Source organism: Mustela putorius, unplaced genomic scaffold (genome assembly GCF_011764305.1).
Source record: "Mustela putorius furo isolate JIRA1106 unplaced genomic scaffold, ASM1176430v1.1 tig00003834_pilon_pilon_pilon, whole genome shotgun sequence".
NCBI lineage: Eukaryota > Metazoa > Chordata > Mammalia > Carnivora > Mustelidae > Mustela > Mustela putorius.
In genome coordinates, this window is record NW_025421987.1 from 3,846,285 (window position 1) to 3,871,349 (window position 25,065).

The 25,065-nt window shown below is 34.6% G+C and overlaps 1 protein-coding gene across 1 annotated transcript in view; it reads left to right on the forward strand.

Annotated features, from left to right (window-relative positions):
* The window catches only part of TMPRSS15 (transmembrane serine protease 15), a 117,101-nt gene that overhangs the window by 53,849 nt on the left and 38,187 nt on the right, over nt 1-25,065 (forward strand). The window contains exons 14-18 of the mRNA XM_045088154.1: nt 6,109-6,198; nt 7,731-7,856; nt 10,011-10,151; nt 20,702-20,812; nt 22,372-22,504. Coding sequence (XP_044944089.1) covers nt 6,109-6,198; nt 7,731-7,856; nt 10,011-10,151; nt 20,702-20,812; nt 22,372-22,504 — 601 coding nt within the window. The remainder of the gene's footprint in view (nt 1-6,108; nt 6,199-7,730; nt 7,857-10,010; nt 10,152-20,701; nt 20,813-22,371; nt 22,505-25,065) is intronic.

Below are 25,065 nucleotides of genomic sequence, written 5' to 3' on the forward strand. Positions count from 1 at the left end.
GCTACATTAGCTCTACAGTTGTTGTCCTATGGCATCAACACAAATAATTTAAATGTGGGGATTGTATTGAGAACACTTTTAAAAAGTAAACATTCCATTACACAAATATTATGTCAATTTGCAACACAACTTGGGTGACTGATGACAAGATACTTACTAGATAAAACAGGTATATATAAAAAGGAATCCACATTTCAGGCTCTAACTTATTTCTGTGGCTGTTAAAGCTACTTAAGAAAAAAAATTACAAGATATAGTTCTAGATATTTTAAGCCACTCTTTATTTCCACACTTTTGCTCTATTTGGCCATTATCTAGGCCATTTTCCATTTCCAGAGACAAAAATTAACATTAATTTGGAAAGTTTCACAGGTAGGACATTATATTTTGAGCTAAATAATCTAACTTTAGCTCTTCATATAGAGAAGAATCGGTACTTATCTACTTGTCTTATAATTTTGTGATGGCCATTTTCTAGCGGAACTGATTGTCTTTTTTTTTTTTAAGGTTTTATTTTATTATTTATTTGACAGACAGAGATGACAAGTAGGCAGAGAAGCAGACAGAGAGAGAGGAGGAGGCAGGGTCCCCGCTGAGCAGAGAGCCCAATGCAGGGCTCGATCCCAGGACCCTGAGATCATGACCTGAGCTGAAGGCAGAGGCTTTAGCCCACCCAGGTGCCCTAGAGATACTTGTCTTATATATCATTAGTGTGACTTGATATTTAAATCCCTAGCAAATTCCATATTAACTGCACTCATATGCTTTTATATCAGTATGTTTTGTCTATTCTGTTTTGTTTTCATATTTTTACCTTTAAAACTAATAACCTGTTTGTTGGCTAGATTGCTATTAGACTATAAGAAATGAAAATTTGAACATCATCGTCATAAATTTAAGGTAAATATTAGTATCATGACTGGTCACTAGAACCTGTGAATGGAACATAAATTTTGATAAACTGAACACAAAATTTTCATGGGATAGTCCATGTTATATTATAACCTAAATTTTTTAAATGTTATCTGTAATAGTGTAGGACTTACTATCTATTACTATGATAATGAAAAATAATACTGATTTTAATAATATTCAATTATCAGTGAAAGATTATTTCTCGAGGTACAGCTATTGTTTTGCTACAAATACCTTTCATTTGAACCCTCCTATTGTAAGTGGGAGCTGGCTCTTCTCTTTTTCACCTCTCATTGACACATATCTCATGAACATCAGAGGCTTAAGCATGGATTAAAAATGACATGCCTCAAAGAAAATATCTATCTTTGACAACCACTTTGCAAAATACTGCATGTTATTTACATTCTCTATGCAGTGAAAATCCCTGCTGGCATGGTAGGAATTAATCAGAATACAAATCTTTGAGCGAACAGCTTCAAAAAAAAAAAAAGGAAAATGAAGAAGTTTCACAACTCTAAGTAAGTAGGGTTCCCTGTACCAGAGAGACTGATCCCCGTACCAGAGAGACTCTCATTCTCTGGGTGGAGAGAACTTATCTAATGTTGCAATATGACTGTGGTACCCAGCAGTACATTTTATGAGTCTGTGGCCCCTCTATTAAGAAGCATATCTTATATTTCTACTATAGCAACACCCCCATTAAATTATACATTGTGTTCATATTTAGAATGGATGAAAGTGCTTTTTCTAATTCCTTATTACTGTTATTATATACAGAGAGTAACTGATATATCTTAACAGCTAAGGATCAGAGATATCTTACTGGTCAGTTGTTTGATGTGACATTATATCTGAGATTCATTTCAAAAAAGTAATTCTTTTTAAATTATTTTTATTAACATATAATGTATTATTTGCCCCAGGGGTATAGTTCTGTGAATTGTCAGGCTTATACATTTCACAGCACTCACATATCACATACCCAACCCAGTGTCCATCATACAACCACCCTATCCCTACCCCTCAACTCCCAGCAACTCTGTTTATTTTATGAGATTAAGAATCTCTTGTGGTTTGTCTCCTTCCCAATCCCATAAAAAAGTAATCCTTAAGTATTTCAAGAGAATGAATTTTCTAAGACTTGTATTTAGTGGAGAAATGCTAAGTGAACTATCTTGACAGGCATTAGCAATTATACTTGACAACATTTTCATACTACATATGTATTTATTGAAGTCCTACCTACTCATCTACATGTAATATAATGTATTCTTGTGTTCAATTATGTGAAAATTCAATACATTCTCCAAAATGTCAGCTATTCTCTCTATTAGGAGACTACAGTTTTGAGATTTTCCCATTCTTTGAGGAGAAAATAAGAATGATGGCTTAAAATCAGAGACAACAAAACAAAAAACAAATCCACTGGCCGCTGGCCGTGTCTAAACTAATGAAATCCAAGAACTGGATTTCTCTAATCTGCAATCTGCAATGTCAGTTTTGCCCCTGCAGAATTTTTTTACTTCCCCCTTCCCCATTAATTTCACAGAGAACTGAAGAGAACATTTTATGGTACTAAGAATTATTAAAATTAAATGAGTTGTGTATAAGTGGGAGGAGAGGGTTTGTAGTAGATATTTCTTCAAAACTCTTTGTAAGGTGATTAGTCACATAATAGAGCAGAGTAGTGACCTCAGAGATTGGATCATACAATTATCTGGCCTTTCCTTCACCCTTTTCAGGAGAAAACCTGCCCTTCTTCCCCCTCATCACTCTATCTTTGGTTCTAATACCTTCTTTAGCACCCTATGTACAGTGCCTTCTTCCTTCTAAATCTATCCATCATTGACCTTACTTGTTAGTACTTTCATTCATGTTCCCTTCTGCCCTCCTTCTCTTTGTCTGTACCTAACAAGTATTGTCACATACCATCCAGTGGCACTTACTGAAACACAATCTAAACCCTGCCTATGGCTTAGACCAGATGGTAGAAATGATGTAGAGCTCTGTTAACCTAATAAGAAGACGTACTGAGGGATAAGCTAAGATAACTGAAGTCTTGACTTAGATACTAAATAAATATACACAACATTAACAAGTAACTGAATACCTCCAATGCTCATATTGTCCATTTAAAATGAAAATAATAAAAATAATTACTTAATCCACAAGTACATATTGAAAATCAGTACAGAATATGCTAGGTAATGCATAGGCACTTTTCATAATTATTTTTTTTTATGGTAGCTTATTTTTTTTTATTTTTTTAAAGATTTTTAATATAATTTTTTTATTTTTTATAAACATATATTTTTATCCCCAGGGGTACAGGTCTGTGAATCACCAGGTTTACACACTTCACAGCACTCACCAAAACACATACCCTCCCCAATGTCCATAATACCACCCCCTTCTCCCAAACCCCCTCCCCCCAACAACCCTCAGTTTGTTTTGTGAGATTAAGAGTCACTTATGGTTTGTCTCCCTCCCAATCCCATCTTCTTTCATTTATTCTTCTCGTACCCACTTAAGCCCCCATGTTGCATCACCACTTCCTCATATCAGGGAGATCATATGATAGTTGTCTTTCTCCGCTTGACTTATTTCACTAAGCATGATACGCTCTAGTTCCATCCATGTTGTCGCAAATGGCAAGATTTCATTTCTTTTGATGGCTGTATAGTATTCCATTGTGTATATATACCACATCTTCTTGATCCATTCATCTGTTGATGGACATCTAGGTTCTTTCCATAGTTTGGCTATTGTGGACATTGCTGCTATAAACATTCGAGTACACGTGCCCCTTTGGATCACTACGTTTGTATCTTTAGGGTAAATGCCCAATAGTGCAATTGCTGGGTCATAGGGCAGTTCTATTTTCAACATTTTGAGGAACCTCCATGCTGTTTTCCAGAGAGGTTGCACCAGCTTGCATTCCCACCAACAGTGTAGGAGGGTTCCCCTTTCTCCGCATCCTCGCCAGCATCTGTCATTTCCTGACTTGTTGATTTTAGCCATTCTGACTGGTGTGAGGTGATATCGCATTGTGGTTTTGATTTGTATTTCCCTGATGCCGAGTGATATGGAGCACTTTTTCATGTGTCTGTTGGCCATCTGGATGTCTTCTTTGCAGAAATGTCTGTTCATGTCCTCTGCCCATTTCTTGATTGGATTATTTGTTCTTTGGGTGTTGAGTTTGCTAAGTTCTTTATAGATTCTGGACACTAGTCCTTTATCTGATATGTCGTTTGCAAATATCTTCTCCCATTCTGTCAGTTGTCTTTTGATTTTGTGAACTGTTTCCTTTGCTGTGCAAAAGCTTTTGATCTTGATGAAATCCCAATAGTTCATTTTTGCCCTTGCTTCCCTTGCCTTTGGCGTTGTTCCTAGGAAGATGTTGCTGCGGCTGAGGTCGAAGAGGTTGCTGCCTGTGTTCTCCTCAAGGATTTTGACGGATTCCTTTCGCACATTGAGATCCTTCATCCATTTTGAGTCTATTTTTGTGTGTGGTGTAAGGAAATGGTCCAATTTCATTTTTCTGCATGTTATATCCGACTTTTATAACAAACCCTGAAACTCTCTAATATATATCTCTTTCACATGTGAGAAAACCAACTCTCAAAAAGACAAAGAGCTAACTCAGAATAACAATTTAATCCACCAGCTCAAACACATCTTCCTTTTATAGACCATGTTCTCTCCTCAGATGAGATAAAATTCATGGAAACAATTTGCAAATGATAAGATTTTGCATTGCTAAATGCATCTGGATGTGGACCAGCCTGTCCCAGGGGGCATTAGAGATAGACCACACTCTACTACTATACAGGACAGGAGGGGATGGCAGCCTACTGTTGAACCACAACACTTCTCTCTGTCCAGTTATATACATCATGAAACCCAAATTAAAGATGCTTATTACATACAAACTTGGAAGAGTACATGAATTGAAAAGAGCTACATAAGTGAGGTAGAAGACATGTAAAGAAGGACTGAAGAAGAGGGTATGATTGAAGGCATTGCTATAGGTGTAAAGACATTCAATTCTCTCTCCTATAATGTGATTTCTATCTTACTGGGAGTAAATAACTTTAGCATCATCTGCCTTTAAATAGAAAAAAATGTAACTTATCTCAGTTCCCTGTGTTCTTGCAATTAGGTTACTTTTATTCTTTTGATTTTAAATGTAACATGTCAATACAAATAAGATAGAATTGGGATCCTTTAAGTAGTTGATTTTTTATACTACTTTAGAATTTTCTTTGAGTAAGCAGGGAGAAAAATATAAAGTAGGTTAAGAATTTCATAAAGTTAATCTGTCAACTTAAAATCTTAGTTTTAACTAGAATTTTGTCTCATAAGTTTTTCCCTAACCTGACTCCTGGGCAATGTCAGGTAACAGACCAGTCTTGAGCAATTATTTAGCAAGAGGAGTTTCTGTTTGTCTCCCTTTCTTAACAGTTAAGACATCTTAGTATACAGGACAGTGAAGCTCCCTCTCTACTGAAAGAAAAAAAAAAAAAGTTCGGGGGGAGGGGTGTAGAGAAAAAAGTAGAAAAGCAAAAAGAAAGAGAAAACATAAGAAATGGCAGAATGCATTGGGGAGGGTATGTGCTATGATGAGTGCTGTGAAATGTGTAAACCTGGCGATTCACAGACCTGTACCCCTGGGGATAAAAAATACATTATATGTTTATAAAAAAATTTAAAAATTAAAAAAAAAGAAATAGCAGAATGAGTGATTTACTCTCCTTTCTCAAGAGAATGTAAAATATAAGATTTTTTCCATTATCAAGATTCATTTTCTATATTTCTATATTTCTATTTTCTTTAGCAGGGAGTTGATACCTTATTTCATAAAGCCTATTTATAACAGATGTTCAGCAAAATTATTCCTTGCTGAAATAATTTTGGGAAATGCTCCACACGATTATGCCACTGTAGAGATTCAAAGAACTTAATGGTATTTAAGCTTTTGCAAAGTTCTTCTCAAGAGACCTGTTAACCTATAGTTTTCCTGTACTTAGGTTGCAAGATTTTCTTTTAACAATCTATAAATTCTATCTGTCAAAACCAGATTGGATTTTGGGAATATCCAAATAATTGGGAATTTGCTGGCATTTATCTCTCTGAAATAAGCATTGTGTTACTAGTGATTTTACATTGTTTCCCTTTTCTCCTTTTCAGCGGACTGTGGAGGACCTTTTGAACTGTGGGAGCCAAATACAACATTCACTTCCATGAACTTTCCAAACAACTACCCTAACCAGGCTTTCTGTGAGTCATTTTCTCCCAGGCCATGAAAAACAGATGTATTTGTCAAGGCTAGCTCCCCTCTTTGACACAGCAAAGTTGACTATAAATTTGCCGAACCTCAGTACACCTACCACATCTAGTAGACTGCATAATATAATAACAACAATAACAGTAATAATTACTTATTTAGCATTTATTTTATGCTAGGCACTCTGTTGGTGATTAATATATTATTTCAGTTCAATTTTTACAATAATTCTTTGAAGCAGGTGCTATTATTATAATCTCAAATTTAAAAATTGAATAAAACCGGAGTGTGAAAGTATCTTACTCCAGGTACTACTGCCTTAATCACTCTTCTTGATTATGCATATAATGTCTGTATTACATATAACAAGTCCGTAATTCCATAAAGTCAGTGAAAAGTATAGAAAAGGGCCAGTTGTAACATCCACACCTCTGTAAATATAATTAGTGTCAATAAAGCATGTAGCTAGATAATGTATAAAAGATGAGATGGGGTGCCTGGATGGCTCAGTTAGTTGAGCACCCAACTCCTGATTTCAGCTCAGGTCATGATCACAGGGTCTTGAGACTGAATCCCACCCATGTCAGGTAGCACGCTCAGTGGGGAGTCTGCTTGAGGATTCTCTCTGCCCCTTGTCTTGCTTGCACACACACTCTCTCTCTCTCTAAAACAAATAAGTAAATATTTTTTTTAAGATGAAATAATGAGGATTTACTAAAAATCTTAAGTCTGGGAGAATAGTTTGATAAAACTGCACAGAGCCTATCGCTTGGTCAATATTCCTAACTGGAGGACCAGTACAGCCTACCAAATTGTGTTAAAAGTGCCAGTTCCCCAGCCTGGCCTACAAATTTGCCACTTTAGTAGGTCTGGGAAACAGGCATATTCCTCTCATGGCCATACCTAAGATAGCAAAAATGGGGAAATCTACCAGTAAATGAAGTCCCCTAATGACAGTGAAAAATGTGTTGTTTAGAAAATGTCAACTTTCCTTCCTTCAAATGACCCAGAGATAAGGAAGTATCACTTTCATGGGGAATAGAGCCACAATTTCAGGGACTTATCTGATCCAAAAAATAAACAGCCATGAATCTCATTTGACTTGTATGGGGAACCAGAGATTATCATCTTTACTTCACATTGAAGACATCTTTTAAACATATCATTTGCACAACCTAACGATCTAAGCATTCTGAAAGTCAGTGGGATATTAAAAGAACAATTTAAAGAAATTTATTGAATTTATTGATTTATGAAATAAGTATTCATTGGGCACTTTATTTGTTAGGCACTGAAATGAGAAAAGAAGCAGCAAACATAACATAGTCTAGATCAAGATGTAGATAAGTTGTCAGGCTTTACAAAATGCCCAAGCTATTTTAACAATAAGGGAAAAGGCAGGAGGGACTTGAGAGGATCATGAAAAATTCAGAGAAATTTGAAATTCTCACGAGAGAGAGAGAAGCTTTTGAGGGAAGTCAAAAGAAGAGTATTCTAACCTGTGTTGTCATGTATTATTTTTAAGGTGTTTGGAATTTAAATGCACAGAAGGGAAAAAATATACAACTTCATTTTCAAGAATTCGACTTAGAAAATATTGCAGATGTAGTGGAAATTAGAGATGGTAGAGAAGATGATTCTTTGCTCTTAGGTAAGTGTGATTTAAATACTATGAAAGTTGTATGGCTCAAGACATTGGATTGATAGAGAGAGCATTTCCCAATAACTGTAATCATTTTTACAACTAGCAAAATGAAATTACAACAGCAGAATAACATGTCAAATTTTATGTGGAACTTCCAAAATGAGAGTGTTTACAATTATGACAGAGTAATATTCTTCTTGAGCATCCTTGGCAAACCAGAATTAATATTTTTGCATAAGTGGTTTCAACCAGCTATATTAATATACTACAGTAAACATTACCCATTGGAGAGTAAAAGCTAAAAGACATATATTACTCAATTTAATATGCATTATGTGTACATCATATTCCAAAAATAGCTATTAAATCCAGTTTTGTTTCACATCAAACTAAAAGAAGAAATTCTTTTATGCAAATATTTTTTATGATTTTTTATTTACATTTCATTATTGCTCTGATTGCCTGTTTCTCTAGGACCAGCGGCTCCTATATAAGTACCTGAGAATGATTCAAATATTGACCAAAGTTGATTTTTCCCTATCTTCTATTGATTACTAATTTTTTTCAAAATACACATGGGGGAAAAGTGTACTATTCTGGAGGAAATTTTTGTATGTAGTTCATAAAATACACAGTAACACAATAAAAACTATCAATCAAATGTAATAGCTAATATTCTATTTAACTATTACCAGTTTTTAAGAAAGTGTCTCCTGATAAGTAATACATTAAATTATGAAAATGCTTATAGGGCCAACTGGAGTACATGAAACAACATACTTCACAAGTAAAAGTGTTTTATCAAACTGTGTTTGGGACTCATATTAATCATTTCCTACAAAACCTGGCCAGCTAGCTATGCAATGAAGATACAATCTCATGAACATGGCAACCAATGGAGGAAGACCAGAAGGAACTTTCCATAGCTGTACGGGGGGCAGGGTGGTAGAGAGGGTTCCCAGTGATACTAACTGATTACTGCTTACACTGTGTTCTCCCGAAAAATCCCACAAAGTTCTAAAGTTCAGGCTACCTAGAAGAGGATTTTGAGAGCCACACACAGAAGACATCAACAATGAAAATCTCAGTGGGGATGGGAATCTAATGGTAATAAGAACGGATGAAATTCAAATTTTATTTTGAGAAACATAGTTATAAACATATTTTGAGTTGTTTTCCCATTTTTACTTTATATTGTCCTTCTAATGAAAATTCAGTTTCTCATGATATAAGAATTCATTTTCATCATTTCACCTCTTAATATTACAGCAATTATTGAAAAGTAAACAAGAATTCCAGAGGATCTCAAAATCATATTTTTCAAAATTGAGGCAAGAAGCCTTTTTGAAACATAATCACTTTCCAGGATTGTAATATATAAAATATCTAATAATATGAGGGGTGCCTAGGTGGCTCAGTCAGTTAAGCATCAAACTCTTGATTTGAGCTCAGGTCATGATATCAAGGTTGTAAGATGGAGCCCTGCATTGGGCTTTGCACTGGATGGGGAGCATGCTTACAGATCTCTCCCTCGGCCCCTCCCCCGGTCCCTCCCTAATTATGTGTGTGTGTGTGTGAACATATTTTTTTAATTAGCCTAAGCTTTATTGTGTAGTAGAGAATATTTCATTATTTATGAAACCCCCAAAGCCCAGGACTTAGTGGAAAACATTTTGAAAACCACCACTTAGGTTTATATTACCTGTCTCTAATTAACCTAATCTTTCAGCTTAGGTTAATAATTCACCTCACAAGAAATATCAAATGCATTTGGACAAAAATTTACTAAGGGAAGTTATAACCCCCATTGTTTTATAAAGATCTTTAAAAGCAGTCATATAATTTTTTTTTTTTCTGGGAATCACAGGAGTTTGAAGAGTAGTGGCGCTAAGCCAGTAAATATTAGGAGGAATTTATCATTAAAGCATAGAGCCACAGAAACTTCAGACAATCCTGGAAAAGATCAATAGAGAAGTTGGCTTTCCTAGAAGCAGTGTCCAAAATCTAAAAGGAAGTACACAATTATGCACATGTGGTCACTTCCTGACCAGCCATGTTGCATGTTGCATACCTCTAGAAGACAGAACTGTAAGAACAGGTTTGCTTTCTTCCAGATGCAAAGGACTATTTCAGTGATTTTCTTGTTTTCTATTGGAACAGCTGTGTATACAGGGCCTGGCCCAGTAATGGACGTGTTCTCAACCACCAACAGAATGACTGTGCTTTTCATCACTGACAAGCTGTTGGCAAAAGGGGGATTTAAAGCAAATTTCACTACTGGCTACTACTTGGGGATCCCAGGTATGTGCACTTGGGATTACATGTTGCATTGTAACTTTCAGAGCAAAACGATAAAAGCATGTAGTGTTTCAAAGCCTAAATGTGACTTCAGTGTCTGCATTTGGATATACTCATTCTCTGTCATCACATCAGAGATTTTCTTTCCTCCTTTACATCTGCGTAACCACTGCCTAGGTCAGTTCAAAGCAGGAATGCACATCATTTTCAGCAGGTTTACTTGCTCTTCGATGGGGCGTCAAGTTGTGAATTTTGCTCACTTAAGAGGGCCATTTTAAATGTTAAAAAGCAGGTTACTTGGCACTATGAAGAAGAAGGATGATCTGTCAAGTTCCCTTTGCTAAAACTATTTTCAGAGAATAGCAGGGAGTCAGGCAAGTGAGCTGTTTGGATTCCAACAACATCCCGTTAAAAAATTAACATCATTAACTTCTTAAAGACAACCAGTATAAAGCTGCTGCCATGAAGGATACAGGAATTTGGTGCTGATACCACTGGTATGCACAACCTTCTTATTCTATATTTTTTATCATAACATAACATAATCAGCAGGAAAAAACAAAATTGCATGCCTGCTCATCATGGATATATCTGTATTTCTATACCTGTAGATAAAGGATATGACACAACTCTTTGCTTCTGACAATCTAGAGACAATTTGTGATTCCTTGCTGCTCCCCTTGGACTATGATTTTTCTTATACTATTGCCCCTCCACTTTGGTTCTCTCCTGGTGCAAATATGTCAGGAAGACAAAATACATGTCACTTCCTTTATCTATCTTCCCTTTCCATAGGAGATTATGATCAGTTTGTCTTTGGCTAGACTATCTAGAAAAGTGGTAGGGTCAAAGCATTGATCTTCATCTGGCCTGTTATCTAATCTCAGATCCAGCAGTATAAGTATCTGTTCCTCCCCTCACAACTAGCCCAGAATTTTGACTTCATCTCTGAAAGTTGTATGTTTTCTGCTTAACTGCAAAGTTGGTCTGTATCTTGTCCACCCTCTGGCCATGGAAATAAGTATTATCCAATCTACTTAGGTAGGAGTCAATCAACTAATCTGCCCTTCTGGGTTTCGTGATCAGTTTTAGAAACAGCTACTTGTGACTTATAAGCAATAGTGACATATATCAATCAAAATATTCAACTAGTGAAATAAGCAAACAAAATATTAAAAACTATGACAAATAAATAGTATAAAAATAGGAATAAAGACTTTGAGATTTACAGAAAATTAGATTTTTATCTTAAAATACTGCACATAAAAAGGAGAAAATATAGAACATGACTTAATTTCAAATTATTTTTACTTTACAAATTAAAACTGTTTCTTTTAAAATCATATTTATAATTATTTTTCAAAGAAATAAAAAATATAGCGACATGACAGTAGCAGTAGATGTTATATATTTATATAACTATATGTTTATAAATATATAAATATATGACTATATATAATATGTATATGGAGAGAGACTATATATATAGTCAGGAACTAACTTTGGAAAGAACCATATCATTGCTTTGAAATTTATTAATCAAGGTAATTTTGAGACAATCGTTTTGTTTTGCTTTTGTTTGTTTTTAATTTCAAGTTTTCATTTAAACTCCAGTTAACATACAATGTAATATTAGTTTCAAGTGTAGAATTCATTGATTCATCACTTACACATTATACCCAGTGCTCATCACAAGTGCCTCCCTTAGCCTGTCCCCCACTCACGGCCCTCCATCACCCCTCAGTTTGTTCTCTATGATTTGCTTCCCTGTCTCTTTTTTTTTCCCCTTCCCATACTGTTTTGTTTCTTAAATTCCACATATGAGTGAAATCGTATGGTATTTGTCTTTGTCTTACTTATTTCACTTCACCTAGTATTCTCTAGCTCCATGCACATCACTGCATATGGCAAGATTTCACTCTTCTTTATGGCTGAGTAATATTTTGTGTTGTGTGTGTGTGTGTGTGTGTGTGTGTGCGCGCGCGTGCTACAACTTCTTTATCCATTTACCAGTCAATGAACATTTGTGCCTGATATTTATAGCAGCATTTCAACAATAGCCAAATTATGGAAAGAGACCATCATTTTTGAATCAAGCTACTGATTCTGTTCCTTGAAAATTTTGTTGCTACTGATTGCACTATGACAACCATGTTTGTCTGCCTATATTTTATTCTAGTTTTTCTCTTTGTGGTGTACCTATTATTTTAATTTCAATTTCATTCAACATTTGATTTAACTTAAGTTAATCATTTGGTTTTCTGATGATACCTTTAAAATGTAGATCAGTATTGGACATGGATGAGAAAAATTTGATAGGTAGTATTTAGTTCTTCTAAGATAAAAAAGACTTTGGATGTGTATGATTGATAAATCTAATTGGTTCTTATTATTACATAGAAAGTAAATGACCTAATAAAGAATTTTAGTCAATAATAGAAGACACAAGATGGTTTCAGCATTATTTTTATACCTAAAATTATAGCTTCTAATTTTCTGTGGAAAATTAATATTTAAATTTAGCTTCTAGTATCCTGCTGAACTCCTATCCCCCAAAAATGATATTACAAAACAGTTGCCCCTTAAGATATTGAGAATACCATGGCCATTTTCAGGCAGAGGAATTTCCAGCTGAAACTCTATCATAGCCTAATTATTCTTTCTGATTTGATTAGAGGTCTTTGTTAATTCATTAACGGTACAGTTTTTTGGTTGATAGTATACCTATTCAAACACTTGCACCAAAATATCCACATTTCCACAAAAATTGCTGCACAGGGTTACCTGGGTGGCTCAGTCATTGAGCGTCTGCCTTTGGCTTAGGTCATGACCCCAGGGTCCTGCGATGTAACCCTGCACAGGGCTCCCTGCTTAGCAGGAAGCTTACTTCTCACTCTCCCACTCCCCCTGCTTATGTTCCCCCTCTCACTGTGTCTCTCTCTGTCAAATAAATAAATAAAATCTTTAAAAAAAATTGCTGCACATAAGCATGATCAAGAATGTAAAAACAATAGATAAAGAGGTGGAAAAATGTGAGAATCTGCAATGGGCATGCAGGAAAAAAAAAAACACCAAGCCCCAATTTGAAAATAATAAGCATTTCCAAAAGAAAAGAACCAGTCAAAACTGACAATGAAAAGTATAAAGGAAGAAGAATTATATATTTTCTGGATTTAGATAAATGCCTAAAAATCACAAAGTCTTCCTGCTGTCTGTAAAAAATTAATAAGCAATAATCAGCATTATAAAATTTCTTATTGAATTTTTAAATTTTAACAAAAATCATTTGACAAATTCTTAAACAGAATAAATATGTTAAAAATCAGATCAGCTTTGGGGCACCTGGGTGGCTCAGGAGGTTAAACACCTGACTGTTGATTTCTGATCATGTCGTGATCTCAGGGTCATGGGATCCAGCCCTGTCTTGGGCTCCATGCTCAGATGTCTGCTGGAGATTCTCTCCCTCTCCCTCTGCCTCTCTCACCTCTCTCTCTCAAATAAATAAATGAATCTTTAAAAAATCAAATCAGCTGTATATATTACCCATTTAATGATGAATACTTACAGACGATATAGTGATATTTCTGAGATTTTGTGGAGAATTTAATGTAGGGGCATCAATATCATCTATTTGGCATCTATCATCTATTATTTGAATGCAAAAGAATTAATTCTTCCAAGTATCTTAAAGTAGTGTAAGAAAATACCAAATACCTACTCTGCTGGAGAAGAAGGCTTCCCAAACTTTTTCAAAGAGTGATGTCATGGAAATAACTTTTTAAAAAAGTATTATATTTTTTAAACATGATATTTTACACCTGAAGCTAATACAACAAAGTATGTTAACTATACAGGAATTAAAATAAAAAGCTTAATTAAAAAACAATCTGAATTTTTTAAAAAAAGAGAAGAAGAACTGAATATTTTCTTCCAAAAAACATATAGAAATGACCAAAAGGTACATGAAAAGATGCTCAACATCACTCATCATTAGGGCAATGCAAATCCAAACCACAATGAGCTATCAACTCACACCTGTTAAAATGACTATTGTTGAAAAGACAAGTAATCAAAAATAAGTTTTGGTGAGGATGTGAGGATGGGAATGCAAACTGGTACTGCCACTATGGAAAACATTATGAAGGTCTCACAAAATTTAATATTTGGCCTACCATATAACCCAGCAATCCCACTTCTGGATATGAATCCAAAAGACATGAAATCAGAATATCGAAGAGATACCTGTACTTCCATGTTCATTGACGTATTATTTACAATAGCCAAGATATAGAAACAACCTCAGTGTTAATCTACAGATAAATGGATAAAGGTGATGTGGTATATTATATTCAGTGGAACACTATTCATCCATGAGAAAGAAGGAAATCCTGTCATTTGTGACAATGTGGATAAAACTTGAGGGCATTATGCTAAGTGAAATAAGTCAGAGGAAGACAAATACTACATAATATCACATAGGTGGAATCTAAAAAAGTCAAAATTCTTAGCAAAGGAAAGAAGTTTATTTTTAAAGAAATGAAGATGAATTATAAAACCAACCGAACTAATGAGATTAAAAATAAAAACTAACTCTAACCAAAAGTGATTTTTTTCATAAATCTGAATAATTGGAATAATTATTGGGCATCCCACCATCTGCAAAAAAGAAATCACTTTGATACAAAACTTTAGAGAAAGGTCGGTCTTAAAACAAACAAACAAACAAAAAAACACAACTTAGATGAGGACAGAGGAAAAAGGTGGAAAGAATAGATCACAAAAAGGAATATAACAATAAATTTCTTCCAACAAAAATATTACAGTTTCTGGTTTTTAGTAGATTTTTATGAGATAAATACAACCCCAAGGATTTTGAAAAATATCACAAGCAATTCTCTTCACAGTAAAAAGCCTAAAGAGCACAATCTACTACTTCTAATATGAAATAAATCCCAAGATTTTGGTGTAGGGGGTTGTTCATACTTGTTTACCCATTTGCTAGATTGCAATTACTATGATCATGTTATTCAAGAAATAAAACATTTAGAGAGAATTTCCGATTGAAGCTTGAATAGCGGATTCCATGACGAACACCGTGTGGTGAATATTCTGGGAATGTGGATTCCCAACACTCCTGGACACAGGACAGTTGCTGCTGCAGAGTAGAAAATGGAGTGAATGAGTCATCATCAGCACAATCTTCTCCCAATGGGATTTTTACACCAAAAGACTGAAAAGCAATTATAGAAACAGGGAATTGGCAGTGGAAGATAATCAAGCTGGTAATGGAAAGAGAGGTTGAGCACACTTATCTGTTTATATGGTTCCCTGCTTTGATGATCACTTTAGAAGTATAAAAGGGATATCACAAATTTTCAGCATTTATGCACTTCGTTTATCTTCTGAGATATTTTAAGGGCACCTTCAAACCCATTCAACTGAAATATAAAACAATTGTATAGCATATTTTTGTATCTCCTTTCCTTGTCCTATTTTTAGCATTTCCTTGTAAATTAAACTAGAGTATATGAAATATAGATTTATTAAGATCGGTCTCCCATAAACGTCCCCTCATTGCTCTTTTCTGATACTCAGGGTCTTAATTTGGAATTCAATAGTGCTTATCAGGCAACTGTGGAAGTGGCAGCTGATTACATTTAGGGGTTTAGAGCCCTCCCCAGACTGTGTGGCATGTGCCTTAGAGATCAATTCAGTTCCATTTAAAGCCAAGCATATGTTGACTAAATGAGGCAGGGCTACTGGAGACTTCATAAAAAGAAGATGGGGAAATTCAATTCTTAGCAATATTTCTTCTTCCCTCTCTCACTATGGGCATAAAATGATTGGAAGTAAGATTTCAGAGGCCACAGAGAGTTACACTTTGGATTAAAGACTTCTTAATGAAGCTGAACTATATGTTGCAAAGAATCAGAATCCAGTTCATGCATGTAAGGAAAATTTTGAAAGACTTTATTCACACTTTCTCCACATTTTATAATTTCTACTCAGTGCAGGAATAATCGATCATTTTGCCTCATTCAGCATTTTTTCATTGTATGCATCCGTTTTATGGAAGCAAGTTATTATTTTTTTTTTCTAGACTCATAGAGTATAACCTCAACAGCTTCAGGCCACAGTGCAAAAATAAATCACCAATTTTCAAATCTTTATGCATGTATTCATTCATATTTTCATTCAGAAATTTAAATTTCCATTCAGCAAATATGTGCTTTACTAAATAAATATAGCCTGATGACACTAGTAAAAGAGTAAAATTATCAATAAACTTATCTATGATTAAATTGTTGGCATTGAGAACTCATTTTTACATAATGATTTTAACAAGCTATGAAAACAAAGTAATGAGATAATTTAAAAATAAGTCATGGTGAGTAATATTCTCTAGTAAGATATTTAATCATGGATATGTAATTAGGCTGTCAACTTTTTAAATAAACATAATATATATCAAAGTATAGATTTAAAATAGAATATATAAATACAAACACATGTATACCTAATTTTGAGCCTTCTTGCTTTTTAAAGGAAAATTAATAGTGGAGAAATAAAATATAAAATCAGTAAAATATTAATGTTTGCATTAGAATGTGCAATTGTCTTTACCCATTTATCATCTCACTAATCTGGTTAAAAAGTATGTGTTTGTGAAACAAATTGATAATTACATTTACAAGAACATCCCTAATAGTATTATAGTTGACATATGTAACCTACTTCTCTCATTGAGGTAGAGATTTGTAGAAACAACCAGGCCAGCCACGTCTCTCTTAATTTTTTTAATTAATGTGACTTAAATTTGGGTTGCAAAGCTTCAAAGTTTAAAATAAAGTATAAACAATCCCAATTATTGTTTTAAAAGATCCAGAGGAAAAAATTAAGGATGATTTCTTGTTGTTTATACTGTTATCTGGAGGAAAGTAGGACAACTGGACATGGAAATGAGAATGTTAATAAGATATCAATGAGGGGCGCCTGGGTGGCTCAGTGGGTTAAAGCCTCTGCCTTCTGCTCAGGTCATGATCTCTGGGTCCTGGGATGGAGCCCCGCCTCAGGTTCTCTGCTTAGCAGGGAAGCTGCTTCCTCCTCTCTCTCTGCCTGTCTCTCTGTCTACTTGAGATCTCTGTCAAATAAATAAATAAAATATTTTTTTTAAAAAATCAATGAAAGGGATGCCTTCAAAGTGTTACACCTTTTCCTGTTCAGAATATTATTCATTGAACATTCAATTTATCCATACTGGTATACCAAATACCTTTCTTACCTTTCTTTTTTTTTTTTTTTTTTAAGATTTTTTTTATTTATTTGAGAGAGAGAGGAGGAGCCAGGAGCAGAGGGAGAAACAGGATCCCCACTGAGCAGTGAGCCTGAAGTGGGGCTTGATCCCAGGACTCTGGGATCATGACCTGAGCCAAAGGCAGATGCTTAACCAACCTAGTCACCCAGGTGCCTCCCATATAGATTTCTTTTTTTATTTTTAACTGACTCTCAGTATACACTAAGACATAATCTTATTTATCCCCATTAGACAGTAAAAGAAACTAAGGCTCAGAAAGAGTCATTTAGTTGCTTGAGGTTGAAAATTAGCGTAAAGAAAATGGCTAAATTCTAGATCAAACCAAGGTCATAAGATTCCAGAGCTTATGTCTAAGCCACCATTCAAACATAAACAAGCATATTTTATCTTCATAATTTGTAGACTCAGTTTCTGTTTTGCAAATCAATAGAGTCACCATTAGCGAAGCAACTTCCCAATTTAAAAAAAAAAGTATTTCTTTGAAATCATACTTTAAAAAATTGCTTTATGTTATGTCAATTCTGTTACTAGGGTTCATTCTGATCTTTGAGGTATATTGCTCATTTAACATCAGTTAATTCACTTAATGTTTAGCAGATACTACTGATTTCCCACTTTATGCCAAACATGTAAATTTCATGTTTCAGTTGGTAAACTGTATATTCATTTTTTTTCAAGCTTTTATTTATCTATTTGACAAAGAGAGATCACAAGTAGGCAGAGATACAGGCAGAGAAGGAGGGAGAGGAGGAAGGAGGGAGAGGAGGAAGCAGGCTTCCTGCTGAGCAGAGAGCCTGATGTGGGGCTCGATCCCAGGACCCTAGGATCATGACCCAGGTGCTCCTAGGTATTAAATTTTCTTAACTGGGTAAGTAAGACTCACTTTTAGATATTAAGATATAATGTCAAATACAGCATCAAAACTTCAATCTAGTCTAGTTCAAAGTTTCTTTTCTCTCCCAGTTCTGGTACAAAACTTAGCCTAACAGCTTTTAAGATAGAGGAGAGTAGAAATGTTGCCTTTGACTCATTTACTACCCATTTCCTTTCTATCTTGCTGTAACTATAGTGTCCAAGGAGAGGCAAACAGAAAAATTCTATCACTGCTGTATTTTTCTTTTGGCTGCTTGTCCTATATGGCAGTTGTCACTCAATTTTCCAGTGTGCATTGGTCAAAAGGAAGGCCATGCTCTTTTCCCACATGGAGAAAATGCAGGCTGTTTCTACTGCCATCCTCTCTCCTGGCCCCTAACTACCAACAAGGGAAGTTCTAGACTAACTTCTGACTTTAAATGTATTATACCGGATGTGAACATAAGTCTTTATTTGTACAGCTATATGCCCACAAACATTAAGAAACTAAAGTCATCACCACCTCCTTTGAAGTTATTCACTATATTTCAGTTTTGTCTGGTATTTTTTAAAAAGCTGATCATGAAATCAAATTATCTGGTTTTGACCAGCATTTCTTATTATAAAATGGAATAAAATAGAATAGATAAAAATTCAGAGTTGAATAGAATAGAAAAGAACAGAACCAAATAAGGGTATTTAATTTAGTTACACACACACACATGAGTTGAAAGAAAATATAAAAACTCTTGCATTAATCCCATGGAAGCACTACCCCTTGTGATTCTTTAGTGTAAAAGAATTTCAGGTGAGGAGTGATTGATGGCCTTCCTTTAAGGCCACTCATATGAATTATTGTATTGGAGTTTCCCTCACTTGGGGTGCTGGATGGCACCATCTTCCCCTCTCCCACTTGAAGATCCTCTTCCTCAAGGGAATTATGCATTTTTTTAAGAAAAAAATAATCCTCTTTACATATATATATATATATATATATATATATATATATACACACACATACACACATATGTATATATATGTATATTGCTGGAAATAGGTGATGGGTATTAGTAATTACTGCACCAATTTTAATACTTTTTTTAGCAAGTGTTGTATGTCTACATGTGGTATCTCTTTTTATAGTGTAATGGTGCTTATCAATACTCTCAGATTCAGGGCTACAACCTATTTTTAAAACTGTAAGAATAATTCCTTTCAAGTGACATTACATTTTATCATTATAAATTGAGAAAGTCCATATGGAGATTAATACAGTTCAGTTCTGAAACAACTTCAACATGAACTGTATCTCCTTGAATACAATATAATAGTTTATGATTAATACCCATAATAGCTTTCAAAATATAGGTTTCCTTATTTTTATCAAGAGCTTTTGCTTCCCCATTATAATCATCCTTGTACAACATAGGGGAAGAAACACCAAGCTTCTCCATACCGAACCACTATCTCCCTTCTCAGGGAAGCCAAATTCCACGTGGCCTTCAATGGAGATCCTCATACTGGCATGTAGCTATCCCTCCCAAGTCTTAGTAGGAAATCACGATGAAGGAGCAAACCCCACTTGCCCTGAGCAAAACCCTGCAAGATCAAACAGTTCAAGGAAAGAGCAGCATTCACTTTCCTCCAACAATGAGTATTTCCTGTAGGCCTATTTTTGCATCACTCAAATTCTGGAAACCAACAGTGCCTCTAGATCCATTCAGTTCCTTCCTTGTCCAGCCTCTTCATTTGCCTTCTGATTCTTCACTTGCAATCACATGCTTGACTCCAACCCTGATTTACTTGTTTGGAGCTCCATCTTTAAGCTCCTCACAAATTACTGCTGATGCAGAGTTTCCTTTTCTTTGTGACTACTTTTCCCCACCTGACCCATGTGTTCACTGTTTCCAGCCTGGTCCAGCTTTGGTCCTGCCCAGAGGCAACTTCCACATTTCTCTATAGTATAGGTTTGGATGTATCATTTGGATGGTGAAATCAATAAATGTTTTCATGCTTCTGTAACATTCCAATGTATGTTTGTATGTTCATTTGGGGTGGACAAGTTTATTGAAGAGACTAACAGAGATGTTGAGGGAGAGATGTATCCTAAACCTCTTAGCCATCTCTTGGAACTGCTCTGTGCTCTGCTACAAAGATGTCTAAGGTTTTCTCCACACTTTTCTCAAGTCATGTCTCTGGCTTTGACACTGCTTTTGTGGAGGTATTCTGAGCAACTAAATGTATATAGTCTTACCTGATATTAAATCTAGCTCAACCATGCACTGCTGTAGAAGGCTGATGTGTAAAGAGGTAGAAAAGGGATGGATATTATAGGTTTATTTATGTGTCTCTCTTCACCCTATAGATAAATATTTTCTCTCCATAGAGCCCTGCAAGGAAGACTATTTTCAGTGTAAGAATGGAGAGTGTGTTCCTCTGGTGAATCTCTGTGATGGTCTTCTACACTGTAAGGATGGTTCAGATGAAGCCCATTGCGGTATGTTCTATTTTGAGAACACTTTTCTCACTTTAGCCTTTACATTTGGAGTCTACAAATGTAAAAAGAAAGATTAGGAATGTGTTTATCAGGATGTGTTTTGGTGCTCTTGGGTATGATCATTCCCCAGTGATTTCATCTTCTCCAATGCCATTCTGGTTAGGAGAAAAGTTAACGTGCAGACCCCTGTTTTTGTTTATTTGTCTACTAACATTTGACTACATTTAGTAATTTTAAGTCTAGGACAACCCACATTCACATAGAAAGCATAAAACACCACAGAGAGTCAGTGGCCGGCACCAGGTGTTCTAGCACTGCCCTTAGGGACTATGATGCCCTGCCCACTGCCTGCATAAGGAGACAGACACCCTCATGTTTACTTGGAACTATGTTAGACTTGCTCTTTTGCATTCTTGGTTTTCTGTACCTATTCTTCCTGCTTTGTTGAGTCTGTAATCTAGCCCAATTCTAGATCTCTATAATGGGATGAGCAATGGCTACTTCTTGCTTTTATTTCTAAACAAATGTTTAATGCTACTTATTATGTGTCCCACGCTATAACTGAGCACTGTAAAGCAATCTTAACATAACAATTAGCTCTTTTTAGCCATGAGAAACCTGAGGCTTGGAGAAGTTAAGTGGCTGCCAAAGATCACATACCTAGTAAGGGCTAGAGTTGCCTTTTCAACCTAAGTCTGTCTGATTCTAAAGTCAATGCTCTTATTTTTCTCAGAATAGGAAAAAAAAACTGTAAACAATAACATTAATTACAGAATTACAGTAGGTGTTTGTGGTGAAGCTATCATTGCTCATATTTCACCTGTTTGATAAACTCACTCAACTTGACCCAGTCCCTACCTGGCCACTCATAACCTTTATACTGTATCCAACATGCTTGTAGGATGGCGGGGAAGAAGATGGAAACCAATCAACAACAACAACAACAACAACAACAAAAAAGCAAAGCCAAAGAAAATAGCTTCTAGGGAAGGAAGTAGAGAAAAAAAAAATGCTTGAAGTTGTTTCTGAACTTGAATTTTCCTTCTTTTAGAAATTAAGCTAGTAAGACATGCTCCTCACCAATAACTTTATTTTCTGTTTATTTGCTGTATTGATATGCGATAAACTTCCATATCTCTGCCTTTTCCATTTTTATAGTTCTATGAAAGAGCAATGTTATGTCTGTCAAATTTGTATTTTTCGATTTAGGGCTTCTAACATACTCTTAAGAAAAATTATCATCAATCTCTAAACTCTAAATGTTAAGAATATTACATATGTACTTTACTATTTTTTTTTCTTTTGAGAGAGAAAGCAGCAAGGAAAGAGGAGGGGCAAAGGGAGGGCAAGAGAGAGAAACTTAAGCAGGCTCCACCCCCAGTGCAGAGCCTGGCAGGTTCCATCTCAGGACCCTGAGATCATGACCTGAGTTGAAATCAATAGTCGGATGCTTAAACAACTGTGCCACCCACGCATCCCAACACGTGTTGTTTAGAGCCCATGATTTACTTTTGACGACTTAGGTCAAAATGACCCTCTGTGTGATCAAATCTCTTTAGTGCGTCTTTTCAACGGCACACTGAACAACAATGGTTTGGTGCAGTTCAGAATCCTGAGTACATGGCATGGAGCTTGTGCTGACAATTGGACCACCCAGATTTCAAATGACGTCTGTCAGCTGCTAGGACTAGGGTAAGTAATTCTACTCAGCTCTGTTTTAAGAGATTCTCAAACTTTTTTATCAGTATTGAATTGGGTTTATTAAGACATTTTTTTAAATTTATGGCAGTTATGAATTTAGAAAATACATGTGAGCAAAAGGAAGAAAATAAAAATCTTGAGTAATACCATTTTCAAAAAACATTTCAAAAACAACCACTGTTAATAACCTTTTTATAAATATGATATAAATGTAAGTATATAAAAATAATGTCTTATAAAATCATACAAAATGTTATATTATGCTGTTTTATAGCTGACTTACACAACATTTCTCATACCATTACATATTTTCTATAGATTATCAAAGAAAATGAAATATTCTATGTAATACTATATCACCAGATATATACCATATATATATATGTAAGTATATATATATATATGTAATATATCACTATATATATATATATATATATTATATCACTAACCACACAGGCCCTTAGAGAACATGCAATTGCTGTATCTTTGCAACATTTCCACAATAATTTCTTTGGAAAATCTGTAGCAGGATAATTACTGTGAGAAAAGGTATACAAAATTTCAAGATTTTTTTGAAGTTGCATAATGAAAGTGATAATTAAATATTAATGATGCACCTAAAATTTATTATAGTTCCAGTCTGTCATAATATATTACATCAAAAATACAAGTTCAACATTTTCATTTTTTTTACTTTCCCACCAATCTCAAAAGTAATGAGCTTTAAAATAGAAGGAAATCATAGTGATAATCTTCTTTTAAGTTGTATAATCAACTCTAATTTAGCATTCTGGTCCTTTGGTATTCATGATTTGGGAGATTTAACTATATTAGATCATGGATGGTTATTTTATCACTTATAGTACTATATTATTTGCTAGTCTGTCCTGTCATATTAAATAATAAAATCTATAAATATAGAAACTATGACTATTTTATCCATTACTGAATGCTAATATTCAGACTTATGATTGTCTCAATATATAGATATTAAAAAACATATTTAAAGCAATAAATTATTCATTACATATAAATATATGTGCATATAAAATAGAAATAACTAGCTATTTAAATGGCCAAAGTTGTTCAACTATAAATCATTATCATTTTTCTTCTGTCCTGATGGGGAGTGATTTTCTAATCCATCCTAAAAATTTCATATAAAGTGAAAAATTCAACATCCACACATACCCACAGCATTTGACAATTATCTCAACTGTTCCTAGTTCATCAAAATCAAAGGTAATTGATTGCTTTCTTTATAAGGGGCCCTTCTTTCTAGCTAATAATCATATAGTCTTCATACTATAAAAAGATTTTCAAAATTTATTTCAAAATGTTTATTTTTTTAAACCCAACCCAAGACATATTTCCCACTAGAAATAACCATAGGTCTTAATGTAATCTATAATGGCTTGATGTAATCTATAATCTATAATGGCTATTTAATTTCTAGTAGACTGGAAGAGGTTCATTGTATATTAATACCAATCTAGTGCCTAACCACCACATATAGGTATTTTACCATAGGAAAATATGCTGAGTTCCCATTCAGAGTATCAGAAATGCCCCATAATTTCTTGCAGTTTGAAATGAAAGTTCTCAATGTCCTTTACTTCCTAAAATGCTGTTCATTCAGAATGTGAACTCTCCAGCTTTAAGCCTCATTCAAGTGATGTCAACCTCATCAGGAAATCAAATTCCTTAAAGAGCAAAGGGAGGATGTGAGCTTTATCACCCTTTATGTAAATAATCCTCATTTTGATTTATATGCATTAAATGGAGACTTCCTGTACTTCATATATTAGTTTCTATAATACATTATAGCTTGCATTCTAACAAAAATTCTTTCAACATGAGAAACTTTGAGACATAAAGAGGCTTGGAGGAAGGTGAGCTGTAGAGGGAATAATGTTTTTTTGATGAAGGGTTGACAAATCGTTGAAACTGAAAGTTGTTTATTTATCCTCACTTCAAGAAAAGCACAGGATAAGTGGCATTGATTCCAGATTCCTACTTTAATGTTGATTTTAGTTCAATAGTAAGTTCACACAAGTGAGCCCCTACGAAGTCATTTGATTTCACTACTGAATTTGTCAGTTATTCTTAGGAATTGTTTTATAGAATCAGGAATTTAGTAAAGATTAAGCTAAGGCGATTGGTAACTTGAGCTTGTTTCCACAAGTGATGAATCCACATACTCTGGATGATGGAGCTTGTGTTCCAATTCACCATCTATCTAGGCATCATTGTATGGTTATAGACACAGGAGGTTCTTTTTTTCATTCTGGTTGTGAATCTTAACTGAAGAGTTTCCTGGAGGACATATGGGGTCAAGATGAATCATTTATAGAGAACAAAATATCAATATTTTCACTGATAGAAATTTTTAAAATTTGAATAAAATACATTAGCAATTCCTACAATTGCATGAAAGAGAATATTAAAAAGGAAAATACCTTCATTACTTTTTAACAGTTGCTAATAAAAATGTATTATTTTGATGACTTCTGGATCAGAAATTTAAGCATTAGCAATAATATTGTGTCTGT